The following is a 26591-nucleotide window of genomic DNA, read 5'->3' on the forward strand; positions in this document are numbered from 1 at the left end:
AATTTCGTGAAACTGGCCTAACTTTCAAAATGGAAAAAGGGCAATTAAAAAAAAGTAAAAACTTTTTTCATTTATGCTCGCTTAGGTTTTATCATGTAACTAGACTGTTTCTTGTGAATGAATTAAAGGGACGAACAGAGTTGTAATAGGTCCGTTCCAGTTTTGAGCGTTATTAATTCAATTTTAGTCATAATTGAAAGCTTTTTAAGCTAAATAATTACTTTTTTAAATCAATCATCCAAAAATTGAGCTCATTGTAAATGCAAAAAACATCGTTCCAAACATTTGTAAGTAGTAATTTTTTAAATTTTATTCTCAAAAATTATTTTACTACTCCAAAATTCTTTCTCAAATGCATCTTTCACGCGACACCCTGTGAAACCGATTCAATGTTTCATTTTCTCCGTCTTCCGTTTCGCAGGACGAACCGTACACTATTTGCGTTCGCTCCGTGACACATTTTCCACGCTCTGCAGGCGAAACAAGGCCAGCAAACGATTTACGAGGTCCCGCTTTGTCCTCCCCACCATGATGGATACAATACGGCAATCATATGACAAGCTGTCAGATTGGGCTCACAACCACACAAGCAGACGAGAATAGAAGAAAAAAAACCCCACAACTTATCACGATACCGTAACTGGTCCGAGTGTCGGGGAGAGAGTCTTATCAATTCCCATACAAACATTACATGCCCACCAGTGGCAGAAGTGCGCATGAGCCTACCACATGCATTCCGAAAGCGATGGTGAAAATGCCGAACCACTCTCCTGAGCAACTTCAACCGACCCGAACGGGTACCATATGATAGCGAGCAGCATGCGAAGCATTGGTTCTATGTACGGGCTCGCAGTGCTGTCAGTGAGAACATCGTCGTCCCTCATGGTGCGTGAGAAAAAAAAGCAACACACGCACACACACTCGGCAAAAGGGCAAACGAATTTTCATGACCTCACCTCAAAGCCAGCATTCCCAGTCAGTGTCGTTTTTGTTGGTCGCGCAGATGCATCGAGCGTAGCGGAGCTCACGCAAAAAAAAAAACAGTGGTCGTTCGCTGACCATATCTCGCCGCCCCCTCCCCTCTTTCTGACAGCAAAAGGAGTTCCCGTTTCTGAAGGAATTGGGAAGGCAGCACGTAATCACATCGAAGCAGATCGAAGTGCTCTAAACGTTACAGGTGGAGTGCGACACGGCGGCAACCCCTCTTTGTGTGCTTGTAAAGCTGGAAGAAAAAGGGAAACAATTCGTTCAATTATACGCTACATAACTAGTGCACACACACACGCACACACATATCGAGTTTTCCTGCAGCGTCATTCGGAGCAGGTGGAATTGAGAGTGAAATAAAGCGCTAAAGCTGTGTGTTCTTACTTACTAACAATTAGTGAAGTCCCCTCAACGGGAAGTGTTCAAGTGGAGCCTTAATTTAACAGCGAGAAGAAGGTTTATCGATCGTACGCGCCGCAGATTGCAGATACCGTGAGGTGGCGTGCAGTCGTAATCAAACTGCCAAACACAGTTACTACCAATGAATTGTACAAAATTCGTTGGGAAGAACGAATGGGAAACCTCCAGCAGCTCTATCCAGTTCCTTTGAAGGCAAGGGAAAGTAGGAAAAAAGAAATCCCTCTAATCCTTTAAAACTCTCCGTGAGGAAGCCGTGCTTGGAAAGGGTCCCACTCCGCATGGGTGGGCTTGAGTGGTGCCTCACCGAGAAAACTCCACCACAAACCAACGACGGGGCGTCTCCATCGGCAGGCAACGTGGTCAATTTCCAGCCATCGCGTCGAAGTACGCTACCTATCAAGATACAGAACATCAGAGCCTCCTGTGTTTGTGTGTGTGTTTGCGCGTGTGTTAGTGATAAACAGAACACTTTCGCTCTTTTGCGGTGTCTCTCTCTCGACTGTGTGTGTCTCTCTCCCTCTCTTTGCCACCGTTCAAGAGAAACGAGGGTGAGAAAACACGAAAACATTCTTAGACGGCGGTGTGTTGTCAAAATTATTTCGAAGTTGATCGAAACGCTTTCCACTGCCTGAGCCGTGCGTGTTGATGCAGCTTACTGCTAAGGAATACTTACTGTTTGTTGCTAATTAGAACTTGTGTGTACGTAATTGTGAACGCTGCGCTCCTGTGTGCTTCTGTGGTGCTGTAAGTAGAGCAGTTTGCAGCTTAAAATCGAATCGAAAATCGCCTTTGTTGCGAATGGCCCATTCGCCACAGTGATGAGTGGGGGGAGGAGAACACAACCAACACAGAGGAGCCGTACAGTGCAGTGGTACCAGTGAGCCGATGTAAGTGAGCAGTGAATCATACCGCAAGATGGGTTGACATCGCAGTGAAAAACGTTAAGGAAAAGCGACGACACACATCTCCGTCCAGTCTGTGCAGTGTGGCTTTTTTTGTTTTTGGGTAAAGTGGCATTCTTTTGCTTTGCGTTTTTGCTTTTGAGTGCAGCGGAAGTATTACAAAAGCGGGGGTGGTAGTGCACAATTCTAAGTTAAAGTTTGTGTGAGTGTGAAAAGGAGCGACAATGAAGGAAGGAAGCAAATGGAGCCTCCTCCGCCTGCTTTGATTCCATGACGAACGCACTGGCAATCGGATGTCGATGCAAAAGCGTGCGGTGTGCTTGGAGAGTGTGTATCCTGTGCAACGAAACAGCGTGGTGAGCGTTATGCAGCATCCTGCCAGCAGTAGAAGGTGCCGTTCTGCTTTGCAGTTATGATGTTACCGTGCGCTAACCACACACCACCGTCACCATCTTAGAAGTGTTGTGCGCGTTCCAAGTCCGCTTCCGTCGTGAGCGGCAAAGAGCGAAAGTACGGGGTTTCCGGATTTGTTGCACAGTCGCGTCGCGTGCAGCGAGCATTCATCTTCATCCAGAAATAAGTTCATCATCAAGACTCATCATCATCATCAGCCCTTCGTCATCTGCGTCGTTTGTCAGGGTGATAAATCGCTCTCACGCCTCCGGCCCGCCTCTATCGGTAGTGGTGGTGGTCGCTTTTGGGTCGCACCATTGTCCCTGCGAATTGCCGAACTCCTGGACACGGGCAGCTGAAAACGGCGCAGTTAATACGTAAACGTGGGCGAAATCGGACACACGGGCAACGATTATGAATGGTAGTAGTATTTTTTTGGATTGTACTCATTTGCACAGACGCACGTACTTTACTACCCACCGCACATTTTCACTCACGCACACATATTTCGATTCGTTTGCCAACTCATGTTTCGTTCATTTGGTCCGCTCGAGCCTACGATGCCAGCGATTGTAGGGCACTTTTTCGGTACAATCGGTACTATTTATGGTTTCCCTATCTGTGTTTCAAGGGCTTTGGATAAATGCGGTAACGTTATCGCTGTTTGCTAGTGTGACTGTTGGTGGAATTGAAAAAAAATCCTTTATTATTTGATGCATCATATTGTAATCAGTATTATTAATTATTAATTTATTTATTTGTTTATTATTATTTTTTTTTGTAAGCCGTATTGTTGAAACTTATTGTGCTAACAATTGGTATAATTCTCTTCCCCTTGCTATTGTGCCTTATACCGGTCATACTCGGTTGTATTATTATTATTATTACCCTCAAGTCAATGTTTGTATGTTTTCTTACTTCTAAAGAAGCTTTGTTAGAAAAAAATAATATTAAAACGATAAAAATTAAGATCATTATTATTAATCTATAACCATATTTGATCAAACACGTTTTCATATGGACCCAATGTATTCATTGTTTGGTGGTAGTGTGAAACTGAAAATATTGATCTATGGTTATACAAAACGAACTGAAATATGAACATAAATGATGTTTATTTGAGACTTTATAATTAATAATAATCGGAGAATTAAAAAACCTCCTATGCATCAAGATGATTGGATTGAAACCCCATATGTTATTTTGATACACGTGAATTTTGTTACCTCATCTCTTCCTGGTTTCGGAACCAGGATTTGTGCGTCCCCCTAATACGTATCTTCTACGTTCGTAAATTGGGTGTACTGTTACATAGCAAAGATTGTAACACAATCCTTCTGAGTACCGTCAACAGCTCATTACTTTCCATGTTTCGGGGAAAAGCGTTTGATCCACCTGTGCCTTTCTTATCAAGCACGTAACGATGGCGTTAAATTAAAAGGGGTAATCGTGCAGCACCACACAATTAATAACAGTTGCTCACTTTTCCAACCGGTGATACCACACAATTCGTTGCAGGCCAAGCCTCCGTTGGACAACAATGTCCTTGAGGCTAGAGTAAATTGCTTGCCCGTTGGCAGTTATCTTTCCTGTAAACGACTGCGAAAAATGGACCCCCTTCCCGATCTACCAGCAGCTGAACATACACCCTGCTAGCTCGGGTCTGTTCTGCCGCATCTTGAGAGATCACCACCACTCGGAAAAGCCAAAATCCTCGAGACGGAGAGCCTAGAATGCGGCATTGCTAGGGAGAAAAAATCGATACTCTCTACACCGGAACGGCGAAACAGGCTTCGTATCCGTCAGCAGCAGCAGCAGCAGCAGCAGCCTAGACAACATGGCATACCGTGTGTCTGCCTCATTGTCTACCATTGGCGCTCGAAACGATGACCCAGATGATTCACCGGATTGTCCACCACGGGGTCGGGCGACGGTACGCGGAACAAACTCTCGTCCCGCTAGTTGCAATTATTTCCCTCTCCACCGCAGTCCGCTTTCCAAAACGGAAGCGTCAAAGCGCACACCGAGCGATAAAAACCAAACGTGCCAACTGCAGCTGCCCGTTGCAGTGGTTTTGTGTGCCGTGGCCTACGGGTGACGGGTGGTTAGTGTTATTTTTTTGCTTTCTTTCTCTCTTTTACTCTCTCTTCCTCTCTTTCTCTCTTTCTCTCATTCTATTATAATGTTTGCTGACCCTTGTCTGACCTGTGCCTGACTTTCCGATCGGCTGGTAAAGCGTGGCACCTTCGCTTTATTGACCGGCAGTGATAGAATGTTTTGCCATCGGTGGAAAATTGAGAACGTGTCTCTGGTGCACTATACCCCGCTCCAGGTCAGGATCCCAGCTTTGGCCCAGCTTTTTCGAGCTGTTCGGTGTTCATATCGTACTTCCTGTGATGCATGGGAATGGTACTGGTACTGGAACGATAGGTACATTGAATTCGTATGAAGCGTGTTGCGCATCACACTTTTGATGAACTGACAGGATCATGTTAGATATTGAGTGCTAATAGAAGATACATGCTGAAAGTGATAAAGTAGATAACACGCTTTGAAAGGCACACTAAATATTTCAGAACTGATTTATACGTTATTAGTGATTCAGAGTTAATTTTAGGAGTAATCCTATGAATTCATTATTGCAAACGCTCTTTTAACGTTCCGCTCACATAATTGATGGATTCTTAGACTTTTTCAAGTTGATCAGTACGTTCATATTAGACAATACGGTGTGAGAGAAGAATTCAACGAAACTATTGTATATTTTAAGATATATTTTAGATATTTTAGCACTCAAGGATATTTCATTCGCAACCTTATCAGGGAGTTCGATGTATGATAGAAACTATCTTAAATCTCTCTTAAATTCATCCAAACAAATTGAAAACGATAATGATAAACAAAAAAATCTTGTCAGATTAAATAAGGCTACTAGGGGTGTACAATGAAATAGAATCGAAGCACTTTATTTGATCTAATCATTGAACAGTTGATTAAAATAGGCATTTATTTACAATAAGTCGTGAGAGCTAAACTATGTTTTCTATATTTCAGTCAAAATTTACAGTTTAAATGATTTTAAAAATCTCATTTTGCACAGTGTGTGCGTAATTTTTACACAGTGCGTAATAATTGAGTGAGAAAACTAAACTAAATAACTGCTGGAAAAAATCGATATTTAATGCATATCATGTAGCCCGAGCAGCAAAAATTAAAATGAGGCGGTCAGTTGTTGAAAACAATTAACCACGTTTAACAGGGTATAGTGTCGGGGATAGGAGTAATATACGGGCAGTATAGGGTATATGAGAGGTCCCATAGTACAGTTGTCGTCTCGTATGTATTATGTCTGTAACAGGTTTAAGCCTAATGTGGACCGTCCGAATGTAGCAAAGACTGACGTAGCAATCCGACTGGGTTCGAACGAACAAGTCTCGAAAGGCATAGGACGGCATGTCTGTGTAGGACGTTACGCTAAATAGAACTAGTGCCCGATTATAACACGAAATATTCATCCCAAATACTACACTCCATACATTGAAATTGATCTGGTAAATAAACGTTTGTGAGAAAAAGTAAGGATAACCCATTATCGAAAATCTATGTGTATCCCGTATCGACAACTCATCTGAATAAGCAGCATCATCCTTGGATGTAAAGTTCAATTTTTAACTAAGGTTATTTCCACATTGGAGTTGTTTTTTGGCATGAACTTTTTACTAAATAGCATACTTAAGCATTGATCTTCTCTGAGGCTTTCCGAATGCTTAGTTCCTACAGACGATTGAAAACGAATTTCATCTTTTGTTGGTTTTAACGTTGTCATTTTTTAACACTTCAAACCCCATTTCATCGAAAAGGGTTTCATTAGTCGATTGGTATTATACAGACAATTAATTTAATAACAGTTCCATTTCTACGAACTCGATCCGTAAAATTTTCTCCACACAAAACATACAAACAAATTCAACCGTAACTGATTGAAAGGGCCGATTCGGTACAACTTTCCAACACGCCCGCCAATACAGGTACACGATTGCACATTGCTGCAGTCACCACTTTCATTGAATTCTAATTTCCAGTGCCAATATCCTTTCTGCTATCATTCGCCCTAGTTTCCATTTGGCACCCGTGGCACCACGATCCTCAGCTCCCTTTCGCTTCCGCTGAATGTGCCCCCCACAGACTACACCGACCTGTGCAACGGATTGTCGCACAGACGCAATCACCGTACTGCCTCCGGTTTGCACCTGTATGAGTGTGGTATCGTTTTTAATTGAATTCACCGCATCGATTACAGATCGCGAGGGCACACAGTATGTATGTGTGTGTGATCTCGCACCGAAATAGAATTCGTATGAAAGATGGGGAAAATCTACCCGGAACCGGAAAATCCGAACACGGGCACGAATTGCCTTGCTCGGTAGCGAGGCACTGAAATGCATGGAATAGAAAGCGTAGGCTATTGCTAATGGGTTGTGTTTTCTGTTGTACCGTCTCTGTTCGGGGATTATTTTTCTAAGTGCTGTTACACCTTGTGCTGTGGTATTGACATTAACATAGACTCGCATTGCTCGCGCGTCTCCACCGGCCAGAAGCTTACCTCGAAACGGTATGCTATGCTATACCTGACAAACGTACCGGCTGAGCAACGCAATTCTCGATAAAAACGTTCGCTCGATGCGGCTGTCGCCTCAGAGGATGTTTAATTACCGTCTGCCTTCCCTTTTTGTCTTCTTCTGCTTATTCTTTGGTCGGACTCATTCTCCGATCAACGCGTAATGGAACGACAGTTTAACCGCCCACGTGTTTCGCCACCTTTCCACTTGGATGAAGCTGTTGATTTTCCGTCCCGACCAGCGCGCGTCAGCGGGGAAATGTTACGTTAAACCCGGCAGCTCTCAAGCACGGACTTACTTACTCTCACGAACGTGACCTTTCCACACGTTAAATATTCATCCACATGAAAATACTTCACCTGACCTGACCCGGTCTGACCTTTCCTTTCTCCCTTAATGTTGTTGATTTCTTTCAGCCTATCAGCCACGGGGAGGACGGGTAATATAAACAACATGCGCGATAAACTTCCAAGCACATTAATTTTGTATTCTATCTTCCCTCCGATATCTATGCTCAGAGTTTTTGTTTGACCCCCTGGTGCGTCTAATGGTTCGCATGCACTGGTTCAACAATCGCAATCTGATTAGGGGAAAAAACCTTCGTTAATCGAAAGCACACTATTGATCCACATCGGCACGCGAGCTAGCGCATTAGCGCACAGAGAGAGTGGAGGAAATTCAACAAAAACTGGTGAAATGACACCGGATTATCGACGTTCAATTGGCCACGTGTTTGATGTGATAGGGCTGAGATCATTATGAGCAGCGCTTAGAAAATTGAAAGGACATTAAACATAAAAGTACTCTTTTTATTACATGGTTCGAAAGCCTGTATAGGCCGGCATGTCCGCGTAGGACGTTACGCCAAATAGAAGAAGAAGACATCTTATGGCTTACACATTTGCTAACAATTGACTCAATAGTATAATAATTGAACAATTAAACTATAACAATTCAATAAATTGTCGCATTACTTGATTTGAAATATTTTCTGTTTGTATTCATCGCAATTGTATAAAAACGCAATAAAAACGAACGTTATTTGTCTTGTTTGCACGGGAGCAATTGACCGAGCGTCTTCATTTCAACATGGGAAATTTGCTAGCATCCGATAGCTTGTTCTACGGTTGGCAGTTTATCGATCTGTTTCCCGCTCTCCAGCTGATTCTGAGGCAAAATTTGCAAGATATCTGAGGAATTTGCCATTCCATACCTCCAGTTTCCAATACATCGGCTTTTTATTGTAAAAAAAAAATTAATAAATGTAATCTAATAAATCATTAACTAATCGGCAGCCAATTTTAATTTAAATTGATTCTTGAGTTGGCCTAAATAAACTTTATTAGAATGTTATATACAGAGGGTGTATCCTTTTTTCTAGTCTTTGTGAAGCCATTTCATACCTTATTTGATTAATATATCAGAATTCTGCATACGCACTTTTACGTGCATACATTTGTACCAAAAGTTTTATCAACACCTTTAAACAAATCCCATACAGTAAGTCATCGCATTGTAAAACAAACAACTGAAAAAATGACTCTTTCACGGAAGGCGTTCCCTTCCGTCATATGAACAAACCGGCTCATGCAATTGGAATTTATTACAAGCGCAACAAAAGGAAATTAATGCACAGTTCTTTGAAACCAACAATCTCAGCCAACACACACACACACACATACACATCTACTAATTATGCCCATGTGTGGGCCCGTAGTCAGGGTATTAAATCAATGTTTTTGACACACGCAAGTGTATTCGACGAATCAATTGAAAGCCGAATGCCCTTTCAAAGCATCCTTTAAAAAGCATTGTGTTCCAGCAGTCAGCCATTTTCCTACCATCTTCGAGCGATTTGTACTCCCACCTCTTATCGTGTTGTGTTTTTACCTCACTTACAAACGAATGTGTGATTTTCTTCGCTTTTTTCGCTGTTGTTTTCCAACGAAAGCTGAGCTTATCCCCGCCCTAGTTGCCATTAACAGATTGTTAGGCGGGCATGTACACGCCACCTGCAGTAGGAAGCAAATAACGGACCAAACCAGAGCATATGGTTGAGCATGAGCATGGCAAGCGAGTCGCTACGACGTCATCAATCGTGTGGGTTTTGGAATTTTACATCGAACGTACGGATGCGTAGGAAATGGAGGCGCTAGCTCGTGTCTCTCGTCTCGTACCATGTTTTTCTGTGGTTCGATTGCAGAGAAAGAAATGAACTTCCAGCCAAACCTTGCCTAGCCGGAACGGAATGGGTCCTGGGAGAGAAATTATGTTTTCCATCATGATCAAAATTGCCCTTCGCGTCGTCGCCCCGACTCGAGCGTCCAACGGCGAAGTGGGCGTAAATGCGACGCGCACCGGATGGCGTAACTATGATAAGGAAAATAACGACCTAACTACACTACAGCGAACCAGCCTACACAGTAACCACCACCGGAAAGGATGTCTTTTGCAGACCGGTGGTAATACCAACTGGCCAACACCGTCCTCGCCCTCCTCGTCGTCGTTGTTGTTGCGGTTCATCATCTTTCGGTCGTTGGCATGTAAATGGCACGCCTTGTCAGCAGGAGTGCAAGGGAAACAGGGACTGAATGGAGTCTACCTGATGCCGCTGCATTGTGGTTTTAGGCTCGGTGACGTCTAACAATATACGAAGAAAAAAACAGCAACACAAATCCAAACACCAACCAACTCAAATAACAAGCAAACGATCCGCTTCCAAGCTGTTGTTTTTTTGTGTGTGTTTCCGTTTTTGTGGTGGAATAAGCTGAAATTTTACAATGGCACAGCACGTGGACGAAGATGATATGATGAAGGAAGCACTAGAACTGGCAAGCTGGCTAACAAAGTCCACTGATGGAAAGGGAGTACAATGAGGAAGAGGGGAGAGCGGGGGGCATGATTTGTGAAACGTAATATTGTGAAAAGGTGAAAGTAACCTTCGCTTGTTTGCTTTGATCGTGTATGCAAAGGCCACGGAGCCTTTTGTGATGGATGGTGCGCATGTGTTTCTATCATACTTTCGACGGAAAAAGGACAAAGACTTGGGAAAAAGGCGTCTTTGCACCGTAATAGATGCTTGAATTGATTGTACAGTCATGAGATAAGCAATGAGTTTTCAATTGAACGCTACTGAATATTTAGATCATTAAGTTAAATTGTAATTTCAATGATTCTAGTGTTTATTTTACTTTAAGTTGCCTTTAAGTGTTTTGTTCCAAGAAGTTGGATTAGGCAAGACAGGTTAGCCCTGAAGTATGACAACCATTCCGGTATGCTATCCCGGTTTGGAATGCTTTGCAAGACCCATACCATACCATCCCACCATCGAAAAGACAAACCTAGATTCGTGGACAACCCTACAGGCATTGTTTTGAGACTTTCTTGTACATTGAAACCTTGCCCAAACGAGATAAACCAACCACTCGCACCCAGTGTATAGTACTGGACCGAGTAAAATAGCCTCCAAGTGATTTTGACATCATCAACGCCCATACTAACAAGGCATTCATTAGCGAATAGGTTTCGCACGAGTGTTGTAGGACGCCTTTTGACGTTGTCCCACAATTTCAACCTTCGTTGGGTCAAAAGCCACCCGATGCTTAATGTTTTAAGCTAACAAAAATCTCTCGCTGAAAGGTTTTAGTTTGCTATGTGATGGGACCGTGTGGATGGTCCTTCTGAGAATAACCAATTTTGATTATTTTTAATGCAGACGAATGAGCTACTGCGAACGAGAAAGAGTAAAAAGGGAGACAGAGAGAGGGCTTTATATCATACCTTTAAACGTCCATCTTCATTTTACAGTTTCTGGATAATATTTCAGCTTCTTTTTTGAACTGAATTCTTTCAACGAACAAATTAAAACCAATAACATCTTAAGGCCCATTTGATGATCAAGTACCACACAAGGACAAGATACCAAATCTGAGATTCTGAAATGACTACATCTTTAAAACATAATCGATAGTTTCCTAATTAACTATATCATTTAGGAATCTTCCTGCTCCAAGCTGAGACAATATCTGTAATATTGTATGAAAATCAAATTAACCAGTAACCATCAGCCGTCTGTTGGTTTTCTAAATGGAAGAATGTGCTGGAGTTATAAATCATCTAATACTAATAATTTCTAAGTGATGTGGCACTTTAATGAAGTTCCTCAACAAGGTTTTTCGTAGCTGGTGGAATAGCTAGCATGAGTTACTTATTTCAGCCAGATATCTAAATCCAGCCTTTTTTTTATTAGATTGCACAAAATTTTATCGCAATATAATGTTATATTTACCAGCAAAAAGAATATTCAGTTCCTCAACTATTTACCCCAAATTAGAAACAAAACAGATATCATAATTATCGTACATTTTACTCCTCGCAAATTTTTACGATGTGTTCATGATTAGATTTTAATGCCTTGGCCTGCGACGAACAAATACTAAACTCGTTTGGGAACTAACCATATTTATATGTTGATGGGTGTTTTGTGAGATATCATCCAAAAACAATATTATTCGCACGCTTACCACTTGCGCACTAAAAGGAGCATGATTAAAATTTTCTCAATCTCGGAATGTATATGGTTTTCGGTAATCCATTTATAAACGTACATTACAATCCAGTTTTTTCCGGTGAAACGAGGGAGGCTCCTAGCTCGAACACACTCGGTATTGCGTCAATCGATGGATCATAAACGAAAATTAAATTACCGCTTCACCGAATCCACACATATCAATCCCATAGCCGTAACTCCATATCAAACCCATCACAGTCAAGCGTTCGATCGTCATCCAGCTCATCGTCATCATCATCATCTGCGTCCCATCCGGCAAGATGGAGCTCCTCCTGCTGCTTGCATTTATGCTTGATGAGTTTTTTACGACGACAGGAATCGATCCTGCCTGTGCCGGTCTCCGTGCAAGCTCCATACTTTGCTCCTGATAAAGCGTCACTTGGCCGAAAGATAGGCAGCTCCGGCGTCTTGACTGACCGTCGTTCATTAACCACTTTGCTTTTAATACCAACCTTAGCTACCGGGCACGTTCGGTCAAATTTCTAGTGGCCTAGCAGCGGAGAGCGTCGTCGTCGTCGTAGTCGTCGTCGTGGTCGTCGTCATCAGCACGACCAGCCACAAAATCAAGGACTGACCCTAGACGATTGTGCGTGCTACGTGCGTTTGTGCTGTGTCTCCCGTGTGTGTACTGAGAGTGTAGTGCAAATTCCACCGCTCCCTGCCGCCCGATGGTGTAGCATGGAATTTACGAGCGCCATGATTTATGATGGTGCTCCGCAGCTAAGGACCAATTGCCATACCCACGCAACAGCCGAACGGAGCCGCACCGTCACCATCAGCGACCACCCGTACCGCCAGTGCCACCGAGTGCCACGCGCCCCGTACCGAGGTCTTCCGCCGCAGCTTGCCCCAGCCCGGTTCGGGCTAGCCTCTTGACATGAGTTTTCTCTTCAGCTCGATTAAGAACCTTACCGTCGGCGGTACGGGGGCTTCCTCAGCGGTCGGCAGCAGTGCGGCTCCGGCGACAACTACCCCGACCGCCGCCAGCACTGGCCCGATCGTCAGCTGCTATCAAGGTACATTCCAAACGATACAGAGGCTCCAAACGCTGTCCACCCACCGTGTTTGGGTGTGTGATGGACTCCCCACACATTCGCTCTGGTGTCCGAAGGCTGCGCCCTTCACCGTTGGCCCCTTTGCACACACACACTCCGGTTTGCTTGTTACTACTTTAGTGCTTCCCGGTTCTGCTTGCCTTCTTCATCCACATACCCGGGCGCTTATGGTGGTGGTGTTATTGCATGAGTTTAGTTTTTTTATGAATCAATAGCACGGTGACGGACGCCGACGGAAATCGTCGGTCGGCAGGATGTTGTTGAATGGAGCGGCATGCCGGAACCGCCGAAGGACACGCCGAAGGGCGGAAGTCGTGTTCATTGATTCATAAGCGGTTTGAACGGTTACATTGTTTGAGAGAGAGCGAGCATGTACGTTCTTTTTGCTTTTATTTCATTTGTTTTTTTAGTCGAATCGCATTTTTATCACTTCCCATAATCGATCGTGAATTGGTGCGATACATAAATTTCACCACCGGGTGCGAGCAATTGGGAGCGATCGTGCTAAATTAATTTATTCAAATCGGTGCCGTCGGGTGTGTGACATGTGTGACAAAGGGCTTCCACATAGATACACCGGTTACACCGCTTTCACGCGTTAACACGCTTGGTAGCATTAATTGTTCCGCTAGATAGTTTGTTACGGACAGTATTAGGGTTAAGCGTGTTAGACATTGTGATTTTGGAGTGAATAATAAATTGTGATGATAATAGAAATAGACACATCATATGGTTATCCCGATTGACGTAGACTCCCGGTAAAGTAAGGTTTGCTTGATAGCTTATTTAGCTTTGTTCGAGTTCATAGTTTTTACCTAATTTATTTTCATACTGTATATTTTACCCCTTTATAATTAAATTTCGTTTATTTCAACAAAACGCTTCCTTTGCTATATACATCATATGTACAGAATTTCTGATTGCCCAACAGGATGAAATACCTGTTGCTAAATCACGTAATTCTGAAATATGCAACACTTTTTTCTAAGCTTATCGTATTTATAGAGTTTTTTTGTACAGTTAAAAAAAAGTCCTATAAGATTCTTTACATATCAGTATCGTAGTACAAACCATTTCCTCTACCCCTCATTGAATCAACAATTAAAATTTATTGTAGTGCATTTCAATGAATCTCTTCTTACAAATTACGAACAAAATCGGTACTGTTTGCAGGAGTTTTGGCTGCATTTTTCATATATCCAAAGAATTACGACCAACTATGACGAAAGCAGGGCTAACTGCATTAACTCCACCTCCGCTTTGTTTTAACGGAATTGGATGGGTATTAGGGGAAGGTAGGTAAAGACGGACACGTTAAGGGAAATGGTCAAAATCTAAGGATATATAGGTGCAACGACCATGAAAATGTGCATACATTATCTTACACTCATGTTTTATCAGAAAATGTGTTGAAACTTTTAAGTTTCCATCGATTTTTGCGTTTTTTTTTCATGAATGAAAAACATGATTTTTTTCGTGCGGTTTTGAAATGTTCGGGTAAGACGGACACCTGATATGGGAAAGATGGACACAATGAAGGGTAAGATGGACACCTTTAGAAAACGTTGGAAATTGAAAAGTTTTACAGTATTTTAACAAATTCTATCGCTTTCCACGTCCTGGTACGTTTATAAACCAATTCTAGGCCAATTGCAACGACGATTCATTCAGCCGTGAATTTAGGAATTGTAAGCATCGCTACTAATAGAACGTAGAATGCAGAATCTAAGGCATCTTTTTTTAATATTGGGCACTAACAGTGGAGGTTGCACCAGCTTACAGAACAACAATTTAAAACTTCGCTATAGGAAATTATTTCGCGGAAAGTCCGCGACCACAGCATATTTCAGGGACTTGTTAAAAGGTCCAGCCATTTCTTACATTGAAGATTGAACTTTTTGATATCTGTAAACCCATAGAACCTCTCATCTATTCCTGAACGTTTTGATATCTGCACTTTAAATTTTTTTTATTAAAGTTGTCCAAGTCGTGACAAAATATTGGATTTCGTGAAGAACCTTATCAGCGTCGAGCGAGTAATATCATAACGCATGACTGCTATTTTGACCGGTGTTTCATTTCTCGCTTATTTATTACTTTTTCTAGTTGCGTAATGGTTTATATCTTCAAAATACCCTTATTTAAGGTGTTTGAAGAAATATATTTATCACCAATTGATATAAGAAGTTAATTAACTCAACAAATTCGGTGTCCATCTTTCCCTATAACAAAGTGTCCGTCTTTCCCGCTATGGTGTCAGGATTTTTAAACCATCAGAAAACAAGATTTTGTATTGCTTTCATTCTCGTTCTTTCGCCAGTTTTTTGCTTTACCATCATGACAAATCGTTCATGTAATAAAACTTCCGAAAATATAAACAATGCAAGATACAGAGCTTAAGACCCGCAATAATCAAATTAGATCCACAAAGGTGCGCACGATTGAAAATTTGTTTTGTTCGTGAATTTAACCAATTTCGCTTAAATTACACGAAAAATGTTCTCAAAAGTGTTGTTTTACCTTCAGTTTGGATTCTACATTGTTGAATTACACGAAAATTACCTTTTTCATGCATTTATGAGAAGTGTCTATCTTACCCGCAGTGTCCGTCTTTACCTACCTTCCCCTACACTTGTTTCCCGCGTTACAGTTGAATCTCGTGCGTCTTTTGCTTCGAATCGCGTGTCATCATCTGCGAAACGCACGTGTGCAACTATTATCAAATGAGTGTCTTTACAATGAAATGCAATAGCTTACTCCAGCGGTTGGCAAACTTTCAAGGCAAAGGGCCTAATTTAGTAAATTATCGATAGCCGCGGCCCAGGAGCGGGCTTGTTCCATGGGATAATCCATCCGTCCACGCAGACGCTTAAGTTTGACACCTCTATCAGTTGAACTCTTACCAAAAAAGTGAACCAACCTCGTTGAGAAGCGAGTGCGATCAAATAATGGCACCCCGTAGCGTCTAAAACGAACTCTTTTCAGAAGTTTGTGGACGTCGTATAAGCCCGTTTCGGCATTTTGGTCGCCAATATCTTGGCACTATTAGGCAGCAATCAAAGCATCGAAAGAAGGCCCAGGTCCATTGTTAATGTTGCAAAAGAAGCTGAAAATGAAGACAGAGGGAGAAGTGGCTACATTACTGCGTTAGCTAGGCCGGGAGGTCGATGCAATCGGCCACACAGAGAAATAGTACCTGTGAAACATGAATAAACAGATCAGGAAGTAGCAATCGCATCCACTGGCTTCGCAGCGGTAAAAAATGACACCAAAACTCAATGCGATCATTTCAGGTGAATTTCGGCAGAATTTCGATATGACACCCTAGTCCTCGAACTGGTCCAACATCCGTCAGCTGTGTCAGTTGTCCCATCGAATTTTTCTGCATGATGCATGATGCAAAAGCTCTATTCTAACAATTTTATCGCGAAAACTTAGGAGGAATTGATAAAAATCGAAGGTAGAACTTAAATCATGCCGACTTGCATGTTTTAGTCGGCCATGGCAAAAATTCGGGATACAGGGTTTCCCACGACTTATTGGTCGGTTCCCAGAATTATTTGTGCTCGTCACACGATTTATTCATCACATCCCATAGATTGTTGGTTCGTTCCCATTACTTATTGGTATCATCTGATTGGATATCAATACAATTAAACCGAAAAATTCTGGGAACCGACCAATAAATCGTGAGAACACACCAAAAAATATGGGAAGCGACCAAATAATTATGGGAACCAACCAATAAATCGCAAGAAAGCCCCGTAACTGACAAAAGGCAGCTCGCAAAGTCTTAGATTCATTTGTGCAAGTTAGCTTAAATAATTGCTTTTGAAATGATGTACATGTAAAGAAACTATACTTGCTAGTTTTTTTCCACAATAAGACAAAAAAAAGTAATGTTTTGCAAACGTTACGAGGACTGATTGGTCCGTCTTTCCACAGTACTCTAATTAAAGTTGCAAGAGTAAGATGGCATAAAAGGACATACTAAAAGATCTTCATTAATTTATATACGAATAGTTTCTTCCCATATTTCAAAATCAGTCAAATCCTTTCGCGGGCCGGATTGAATGTTTGGCTCGCGGGCCGGACTTTGCCGACCGCTGGCTTACGCTCTTATCTCTGAGACTTTGATATTTCAGTATATCGTTGTGCCTCTTAATGGTTTATGCTTAAATCAGTTCTATCAAAAGATTTTCCTGTAAATGAATCAACAAAGTACTCTGACAAGTAAGTCCAAAATCTCGATTTAAAGTGCTTCGACTGTACAACTCGTATTTTAAAACATACCATTCATTAATTTTGAAAAGTATTCGGTTCGAACTGTATATGAAAGTAAGCGCACATCAAAGCTAATAATAGTAATTGTGAAACGTTACTTCAATGTTACTCACTGACACTAGCCACCACAAAACCGCACCCCACTCAGCAGGACTTGTTGTGCGTCGACCAAAACCATCCAACAATTTTCCACCGACGGAAGCGGAAAAGTCCATGCAACCAAACAACAGCATGCTTTTTTCACGCAATGCGAACCATAAAAAAGCTCACCCGGTCGTTCATGCAGCCTGCTCCGAGTTCAAGTACGACTCGGGCGAGTGTATTGTTTGCTGCTGTATGCTGTTCAAACAACAGCAGCAGCAAAAAAAGCTACAACAACAACATCAACACCAGCCATACTTACTTTCCGCTGCTTTTGTGCTGTTTATGAGACTTGAGAGCCGACTAAATTAGAAAACATGTAGATGGATAAGCGCGGTAGGGTCGCTGCTGTGAACAAAGCAGAAACAAACAAACACAAACAAAAAAATGCATCCACCCACCCCACCTTGACCGGACAGTGTCTGCGGTGGTGATGCGCAAAAGTAGCCCTACCCCTGGTGCACTTCATACACAGGCTCGTGCAGACATGGATTTTCTTTTGCGTTGGCCCCTTTTTCGCACTCTGCACCCTTTTGGCACCGCCAACGGGAGGCTCATCGTCGGCTGCAAGGGCATTCAAAAAAAAGCCTACGAAAAGCAGCAAAACGTGCAACAAATAAACTAGTTGCTTCCGTTTCACTTTACCGCCTGCTTGCCGTCTTGTGAGTGGGCGCTTTTCTTTGCCTTCTCCTGGGGCCAGCTCTTTATCAGCACGAGCTTTTGTTGATAGGTTGGCGATGGTGACGTCGGTATCAATATTTTCTGCTTTCAAATCCTCTCTCTCTCTCTCTCTGTCTCTCTTAAGTTTTCCAGAGTGTCAGTTGCCGTTATCTTTAACACTTTCACCATACAACCGAAAATGGGCCCTCCGCATACGGTACCACAGTATCGGGGAAACGACGTCTATTTTCGTCCTTCACCATTATTGACAGGTTCCCAACGCCCAACAAAACGGGGAAGCCGAAAATGAATACTTAATCGGATGGAAATGAATATTTTCCTGGCAAGCGTGCGAGGAGAAATACGAGATTAGTCATTCAAGGACCCTGTTTTTTTGGGGATGGTTGATGGTAGACTGGTGCAAAAAGAAAGAAGAGGAAAAAAACGGAAGCTTTACCTATCCTCCGTTTGGTGGCAATTCATTCGCTGCATCCTAATCCCACAGCCGTGCACGAAAGCTTCGAGGGGCGCTCGAAAATAGAATCAAACTAAATAGCAAGCTTAATAAAACGTGTAATCCATCGTTTTAAAATAAACTCATCAGGAAGCATGTACAGCATGTTAATCGCACGTCGCGCCCTAAGCTGTCTGGCGTCCAGCGTTGACAGGCCATGGCCCTTTGCTCCTCGTTTAGAAGCGGCGAACCATGATAGCGCTATGTTTAATGCTTTTCCATTCCGCAATGCCCTCGAACGACTTTCTAATGAATTTGTCCTTTCCTCGGAAGCTTCCAACGGGCAGCTTCTCTTTCCCTCGCTACCCTCCCTGGCGCAACATTAATCTCAATTTGCACCGTTGGCTTTTGCTTCCTTGGTCGGGCACAGTCCCCGCGTTCGTTGATTTTTGCACTTGGAAGGCAAATTTTATTTCCTCATCATTCGCGCATAAAAACGCACCCAGCCCGCCCACAATCTCGGGTCCGTCCGTCCGTTCGAACCGACCACCAGTCAGCCACCAAGAGGCCACCAAACAACAGGTGGTTCAAGGGAAAAGAGGCAAAAGTCGCGAAAAACGGCGCCACTTCTTGCTTTCTTTCCCCAGAAACAGTTTGTCCCAGTGCCTGTGTAAAATGTGTCTGTGCCTGTGGTTGTTTACTTTCGCCTCCTTCTCCATTGTGCCGACATCAGATTCCGTTCCGGATTTCCGACAAACGAGCTCGATTATCATCCATCGTGAGGCAATCGTGTGACTTGTTTCGGACTTTTTTTACTCTCCTCCACCTAGCCACTAATCCACCAACTGGTTTCTTGGGTGGATTTTCGTAAAGATTGAGGGAGGGAAGAGATTGTTTATCGGCGCTAGTTAATATCTGCAGTGCAGTTAGCATCTTTTGTGTTTGTGTGTGTCTTGGTTTGAGTTGTTATCATTGCTGACTCGCTTACAGCTCAATCCGGTAGGTACGGATTATCGGGGCGGATTAAAGCGGCTCGGTAAACAGCGACTTCCAGCGACTTACGATGCAGCAAAATGTGATGAACAACTTTCTCACCACATCTCTAACACAACTTTCCATCAGCGGTGAAGAAGTAATCTTCGCCCAACTCTAATTTCCCTAACGGCTCGCAGTAATGCTGAGATAAACCGGCCGTGTCAGCCAGGTGAAAGATTAGGTGCTTATGCTTGTTGAGTGGTTAAATTGTTAGTTTTTATTCAGCCCGATTGGCTAAGCTTCCTGACCAGAGAGAGCTTACGGCCGAAAGATCTTGGAGAAAAAGTTTAGCTTCATTCGGGAAGAGAAAGTTGTTTCGTGCGAGCAATTTCCAGTGATGATTCTTCATTTCTCAGCTTCAGTGCCCTCGTGGTAATGATATCACTGTTACATCTCAGATTTATTTTATTTTTTTGTTTTGCAGGAAAAGTGTGTCCATTTATTAGAAGTTTTTCCCTGTAGCCAGAAGTTCGTTTATTGCATGCATTTTAATATTTCTTACTCTGTTCGTTCGTTTCATTCGTTCAAATTCGCTTCAGTTAATAACCCAAATCTGACACTAGTGCACCTAAAAACGAAGTTTTTTGGAACTATATTCCTATTCCAAACTCCCTGCTTTACACTAACGTTTCGTTTGCAGAATCGGAAGAGATGCGATTCAATGCTTTATCACCACCACCACCTCCCCCGCCGCCCCCACCGTCGGCCTCGAGCTCCGACTACAATATCAGCAAAAAGATGGGCGTCCCGGACACGCAGTCCGACTTTAACCAATGGCTGCACGCGATGAAGATGGTGGCCCGGCTGCCGGGCGGCATGCCCTCGGAATTTCGGCGAAAGGTAACGGGGTCGCATTGCTTGTTGGGCGGTGCTTACGTGTAATCAATTGATCTTCAATTTTCCTCCCATCCCGAAACAGCTCTGGATGGCACTAGCCGACCGGTACCTAAAGACGCGCTCGCTCAACTGGGAGGAAGAGTCGGCCAGGTGTCTCAGCGAGCAGTCGGACGAGGACGACGAGGAGCTGGGCATACAGATCGTGAAGGATCTGCACCGGACCGGGTCGAGCCTTTGCTCCGGCCCGTCCGGCACGATCAACCAGGGCAAGCTGAAGCGCGTCCTGCTCGGCTACTCGCGCTTCAACCCGGAGGTGGGCTACTGCCAGGGCTTTAACATGCTCGGCGCACTGATCCTGCAGGTGATGGACAAGAGCGAATCGGACTCGATCAAGGTGATGATACTGCTGATCGAGGGTCTGCTGCCGGCGGGCTACTTCTGCGGTTCGCTCGGTGGGCTGCAGGCCGACATGGCCGTGTTTCGCGATCTGCTCGGGACGCGGCTGCCCAAGCTGGCCCGCCACCTCCAGAAGCTGCAGGGACCGGAGGGAGCGTTCGAGCCACCACTGACCAATGTGTTCACGATGCAATGGTTTCTGACGCTGTTCTGCACCTGCCTGCCGATACCGCTGGTGCTGCGCGTCTGGGATCTGATACTGATCGAGGGTAGCGATGTGCTGCTGCGCACGGCCCTAGCGATCTGGGGCATACTGGAAAGGTAGTGTGATGGTGCATTGAAGGCTCTACCCAGGCTCTACTTCCTTTCGAATTTTACCTTTTGCAGCAAAATCCTCGCCACCAAAACGGCGGACGATTTCTACTGCAAGATGGGTGCCCTCTCGTCCGAGCTTGTCAACGGCAGTCTGGTCGACTCGAACGCACTGATACAGCGGGTCGTGGACATTGGACCAATAGCGGACCTGCAGAGGCTGCGGGATAAACACCTCAACAGTATTACCCAGCTGAAGGACACTTCCAACTTGAAGTAAGTTTGCACTCCTCAACACATCTCTAGATGTGGGCGTTACTAAAACTTCACTTCCTCACCATTTCCCAGGATTTTCTACTCCGACGACGAGGGCGAATCAGACGAAGACTCCCGGCTGGCGGTAACGGCAACAGCCTGGGGTTTACGGTCCGGTCGGCGGGCCTCGCTCGGCATCCCGCCCAACTTTGCCCGCGCCGAGGGCAAGGAAAAGATGAACCTGGACATCTCCCTGCTGAAGAAGCAGTACGACAAGTTGCGCGAACGGCAGCGGCAGGCACATATCATCCTTACGGCGGCCGTCGCCCGCCAACCGGCCAACCCCTCACCGAACGCTGGGACGCTGCAGGTGAATCAGCTGCTCGTCGGCAAGAACGCTCTGCTCAGTGCCAAAGGCAAGCGGCTCGGACCGCCCCAAGGGGCAGTGCCGCCGGTACGCTCCGGCTCGAAATCCTCCTCCAAACAGTCCGGCAAACAGTCCACCGGCCCGTCCCGGTCGCCGAAACCGGTCGAGACGCTCCACTGGAAGGATATGGACGAGACGAAGCAGCGCCGCAACAGTCTCAAGTGGAAGGATCTCCCGAAAGACGGGGCCACCAAAAAGCCGCCGGATGAAGGCTCCAAGCCGGACAGTTCGCCCAAGCTGAAGAAGTCGGCGAGTGCGTCCTCCGCCATCAGCAACCTGTCGGAAACGGGCAGCAGCGGGGGCGACGGTTCGTCCAGTGCGCGAACCGGCGGTGCGCTCAAACGGCGCAGCGAATCCTCCTCCTACAGCGAGGAGTCGGACGGTGAGTCCAGCACCAGCACGTCCCTGTGCGACGACGACAATCAGCCGCTCAGTGCGTCCTCCCTGGAGGCTTCGCCGATGAAGCGGCGCATCACACCCGAGTCCATCATCCGGGAAGTGCCTGACGAGGAGCGGCTGGTGGTGATCGTGCCGAGCGACAGCGAGCTAACCGACATTAAGGAGGAACCGTCGTCGTACGGTGAGGACGAGGAGGCCGAGCTTAGCCGAGCGTCCGAGGTCGATCCACAGCTGGTGGGTGAGCTGCTAAGTCCTCTGTCGGACGTGGTGGTGGAACCGCCACCGCGAACAGCGCCAGACAAGCTGTCCCCTACTAGCCGACCGATCCAACCCGAACCGGAAGATCATTCGCTCTCGGTGGCGATCACCAGCACGAGCCAACTGTCGCCCATTCCCGACATCACCAAGTACGTCAGCATGTCCACCATCAGCCCGCTCAAGACGCCCTCCTCGCTGATGGACTACTCCGACTATCTGGCCAACATACCGACCGACAACACCGTCACCGTGGACGTGACGAAAAGCCCCACCCCGATGGTGGAGGTCGCTCGGGTCGATGCCGAACCGGCCGCGTTCAAGGTCAGCGACGAGGGCGTCACGAACGAGCTGTTCGAGCGGATCAATGCGGCCGAGCGGCCCAGCAAGCTCGACCTGCACGTGATCAAGGAGCGGCGGGTGAGCGAATCGCTCGTCACCACCGCGGAGAGTGTGCTGGATCGGAGCGACGCTACCTCCAAGCTGGACAACTACAGCTTCACCAACGTCTCGAACCGCTCGTCCATGTCGTCGTCCTTTGTGCTGGAGCTGCCGATCAAGAGCACGCTGCAGCACGACAGTCCGCTCCTGCCGCCCAGCGTCGATCTGGCGGCGGTCGTCGAGCGCGAATCGTCCCAGCCGAAACAGCAGCCCAAGTACCAGATTGCCGATGCGCTCTGCACACCGACGCCGCAGGACGAAACGGCGCCCGGCGAAAGCCCGGAAGACATCGAGCGCTACCTGGCCAACCGGGTCAAGTTCCTGAAGGAGAAATCCTTCTCCATGGACGACCCGATCAAGGGGGAGGATTTGCCGCCGGAGGACATCACGAAACGGTCCGCCTCGGAGGGTCTCGTAGCGATCGACAGTAATCCGCTGAAGAGCGACAAAATGCTGGAGATCATCAAGGAGAACTCGCTCATCCTGGGCCGAATAGTGCGCAAAACGCGCGACCAGGACGAGCAGCGGACGGATCAGCTGATCAAGGAGGACGAGACGGAGATGCTGATCCGCACGATCGAGCAGCTGCCGAGTTTGCAGCACGGCGAGCACTCGCCGGACCTGAAGCTCACGCACAGCGTGGTGGACGAGCTGTTGGAGCGGGCGGAACCGGACAAACCGCTGCTCTCGCCCTTCCGGCTAAAGTTTGAGTGTGAGCCCACCGTTCCCAGCGCTCAGGGGGAGAACGATGTACCGATGTTCGCCGGCGAGGACATCAAATCCAAGACGGATCTGCTCATCCAGCGTACCGAGGAGCAGCTGGCACGGTTTGCACCGCCCGAACCGACGTACTACGTGCGGAAGGACAATTTCCGCGAGATCATAACGCCGGAAGAGGAGAAAGTGACGACGGAACCGGCCAAGGGTGCAATTGTTGAGCCGACGCAGGCCGCGATTGTGCCACCACCACCGCTACCGACGGTCGTGAAGCAACCGGACCCTGTAGATCCCGTCTCGCCGACGGCACCACTGAACCTAAGCTTTAATGCGATCGATACGAGGGCCGTATCGTCGAAAACGGAGGAATTGATCAAGAAAACCGAGGAACAGTTGGCGCGCTTCCGCACCCACGACAAAAAGATGATAGACAAGCTGGAGAAGCGCCTGTCGCTGATCGACATGAAGCTGGGCGAAAGCACCCCGCTAGCCACCACTACCGCCTCCGCCACCACACTGTCCGCCACGGTGGCGTCGAGCAAAACGGAGGAGGTGTTGAAGAAATCGGAGGAGCAAATTTCGCGCCTCGCGCTGGCCCGCAAATCCCCGACGCGCTTCAAGCTGGACAGCGCGACCGATCACAACGCCACCGACCCCGCACCCACGATCAGCCTCAAAACGGAGGAGCTGATCAAGAAGACGGACGAGCAGCTGGCCCGCTTCAAGGCGGCGGCCGAGAGCACGGCGGAAAAGCGCAAAAGCCGCCACGAGCTCGATGAGCTGCTGCGGCCCGAAAACGGCTGCACCGAGCGGATGCTGAGCCGGTCGTGCGAATCGATCCGCAGCGAGAGCCTCTCGTCCCTGGACGAGACGGCGATCGTGCGCCAGGTGCAGGAGCAGATGCTGCGCACGATCCAGCTGCCGGACGAGGTGCGCACCTGCAAAACGGACGAGCTGATCCGGGGCATCGAGGACGGGAAGATCAAGCTGGGCGACGACTACATCACCACGATCAAGACGATCGACTATCTGAAGCGCTCGAACGCGAACATGCTCGCGACGCTGTCGTCGATCGAGAACTCGATCAAAACGATCGACAACTACTGCGACTACGAGTCGGACATACAGTCCGACCGGATCAACGACACGATCGACAATCTGGAGAAATCGCTCAAACAGTTCGACGCGCAGCACCCGGCGCCCCCGCTCAGCCCAACGCGCCGCTCGTCCGGCCCGCTCGGCACCGAGCCGCCGCTCGTCATGGTGCACGACTACTCGACCACCCACCACGAGGCGCGCTCCTGCCGCCCAACGTCCTGCAATCGGCCGAGCCGGCCGCGCAAGCGCAAAGAGTACTCGCCCCGCCGGCGCAAGGACAAGGAGCGCGACGCGGACGGCAAGAGCGTCTCCGGCAGCAACAATCGCGCGCGCAAAGACCACAGCAGCGACTACTCGTCCGACAATCAGTCGGTCGAGCGCGAATCGCCCAAAACGTACACGTACGCCTCGTACTACAGCCACTCACCGCCGATAACGCCCCGGCTCGTGTCGCCCTCCCGCAAGCTGCCCCCGGAACCGGCGAACGCGCGGCCGACCACGCTCAAGAGCACCTCGCACGATCGGTACACGCTCGCCCTCGGGTCTCATCCCTCGTCGCCCTCGCGCTTCGACAAGTCGCCATCGTCGCCGATCATTACCAAAGCCTACCTGGAGTCGCTCAAGCCGGCCACCCCGGTAGCGTCCGGGCGGACGACCCGCTCGGCCGAGAACTCACCCCCGTACCATCCGAACCAACCGGTCGCCCTGTCGCCCACCAGCTCGGTGCAGATTGGCCGCTACCAGGCTGGTACGCTGCGCAGCGCAACCGCCTACCACGACCCAGACGCGCACTCGCACATCAAGAGCTGCGAGAACATACTGATGCGGTTCGACTACGAGCGGATCTCCGCGATCGCGGCCAGCTTCCCCATCAGCAGTGCCCTCTCGCCATCGCCCACCAAGTACAGCAGTCTCGACTTTAAGCAGGACGGTGGTGGCGGTGCGCTCAGTCTGGGCAGTTTGGCCGCCTCACCGAACAACAAGTCCCTACACTAACGGACTGAACACAACGACGATCGTTAGCATCACTCTCACGCGCTCTCTCACGCTCTTTCTGTCGCTCGCTCTGTTTGATCCACAATTTCTGTGATAACTCATTGTGTATAGAACCAACCGAAACAAAAAAGAAAAAAAAAAGAAAATGCACGGAAAGTCCACAACCCAATTCTTCAGAGGCAGCGAGTATGAGATTTAGCCAGTTGTCACCAGATCATTACAACTGTCTTCATTGCGCTTGTATAAGTGGCAGGAGTCAACGAATCAAAGTGTTATCGTTAGTGAGATAGCTTCCCAGGTTTCCCCGTAGTGGTGGACGGGGCCTCAAGTCTCACGGCACCGCACCCTTAACCAAAACCCCCTGCAATCAGAAGTAAGTGGCGTGTTTGTGGGGCGGTGAGCGCTTATGCTTCTAGTAACTACACCCTCTGACTATCTACATTAGATATGAACGGTTGTGTAATGGGCACGAAAGGCACTAAAAGTAGCACAGGAGATACTTAGAGCGTTGGGTGAGCTTTATGAGCGACAGACGACGAACGGAAAATCAACTTACATTATTAGCAAAAAGGTTACATCCAATCCAGTACAGCTACTGCAACGAGAAAAAAGGCTTTGCAGGCAGATACGTTGCAGGGTTGCTCTTTTTGTTCAGTAAAACTAGCAGTATCATAACGCTGAGGGTAAAATCAGGAAGAAGGAGAAAATATTGAGATTAACTATAAAACAATGCAAAACTTTTCTGCGATCGTTTGAAATGTTTTCCGTTTTTCCGCTTTTTCCCCCGATCGCATCGGCATCCGGAAACTTGCGGACATAAGCACAGTGTGCGCACCACCATCATGATCACCATCACCAACATTGTTGTTACCTATATCGTTCGTTCGCTCATCTCCCGCCATCCTTGCCCTACACATCGGTTGTTTATCGCACGTTGA

General features: G+C 46.7%; 1 protein-coding gene across 3 annotated transcripts; it reads left to right on the top strand.

The window, feature by feature from the left end:
* The first annotated feature begins 869 nt into the window (after positions 1–869).
* Positions 870–26380, top strand: LOC1279754 (uncharacterized). Of its 3 annotated transcripts, none has more exons than XM_061648201.1 (6): positions 870–1177; positions 12349–12907; positions 20161–20360; positions 20440–21074; positions 21141–21341; positions 21414–26380. In XM_061648201.1, exons 2-6 carry the CDS (start codon positions 12769–12771, stop codon positions 25651–25653), a joined length of 5415 nt encoding a protein of 1804 aa, XP_061504185.1. In that variant the 5' UTR covers positions 870–1177; positions 12349–12768; the 3' UTR covers positions 25654–26380. The 3 variants fall into 3 exon arrangements, with proteins under 3 accessions (XP_061504185.1, XP_061504184.1, XP_061504186.1); XM_061648200.1 differs by lacking the exon at positions 870–1177 and adding an exon at positions 1191–3123; XM_061648202.1 differs by lacking the exons at positions 870–1177; positions 12349–12907 and adding an exon at positions 1191–3123.
* The last annotated feature ends 211 nt before the right edge of the window (positions 26381–26591 follow it).

Source organism: Anopheles gambiae, chromosome 2 (genome assembly GCF_943734735.2).
Source record: "Anopheles gambiae chromosome 2, idAnoGambNW_F1_1, whole genome shotgun sequence".
In the NCBI taxonomy this organism is placed as follows: Eukaryota; Metazoa; Arthropoda; class Insecta; order Diptera; family Culicidae; genus Anopheles; species Anopheles gambiae.

Excerpts from the sequence above, each read along its gene's own strand:
- LOC1279754 (XM_061648201.1), top strand. The coding sequence starts at position 12,769 with ATGAGTTTTCTCTTCAGCTCGATTAAGAACCTTACCGTCGGCGGTACG. Across the intron at positions 12,908-20,160 it reads GATCGTCAGCTGCTATCAAG|AATCGGAAGAGATGCGATTC; the intron begins GTACATTCCAAA and ends TTTCGTTTGCAG. Across the intron at positions 21,342-21,413 it reads AAGGACACTTCCAACTTGAA|GATTTTCTACTCCGACGACG; the intron begins GTAAGTTTGCAC and ends ACCATTTCCCAG.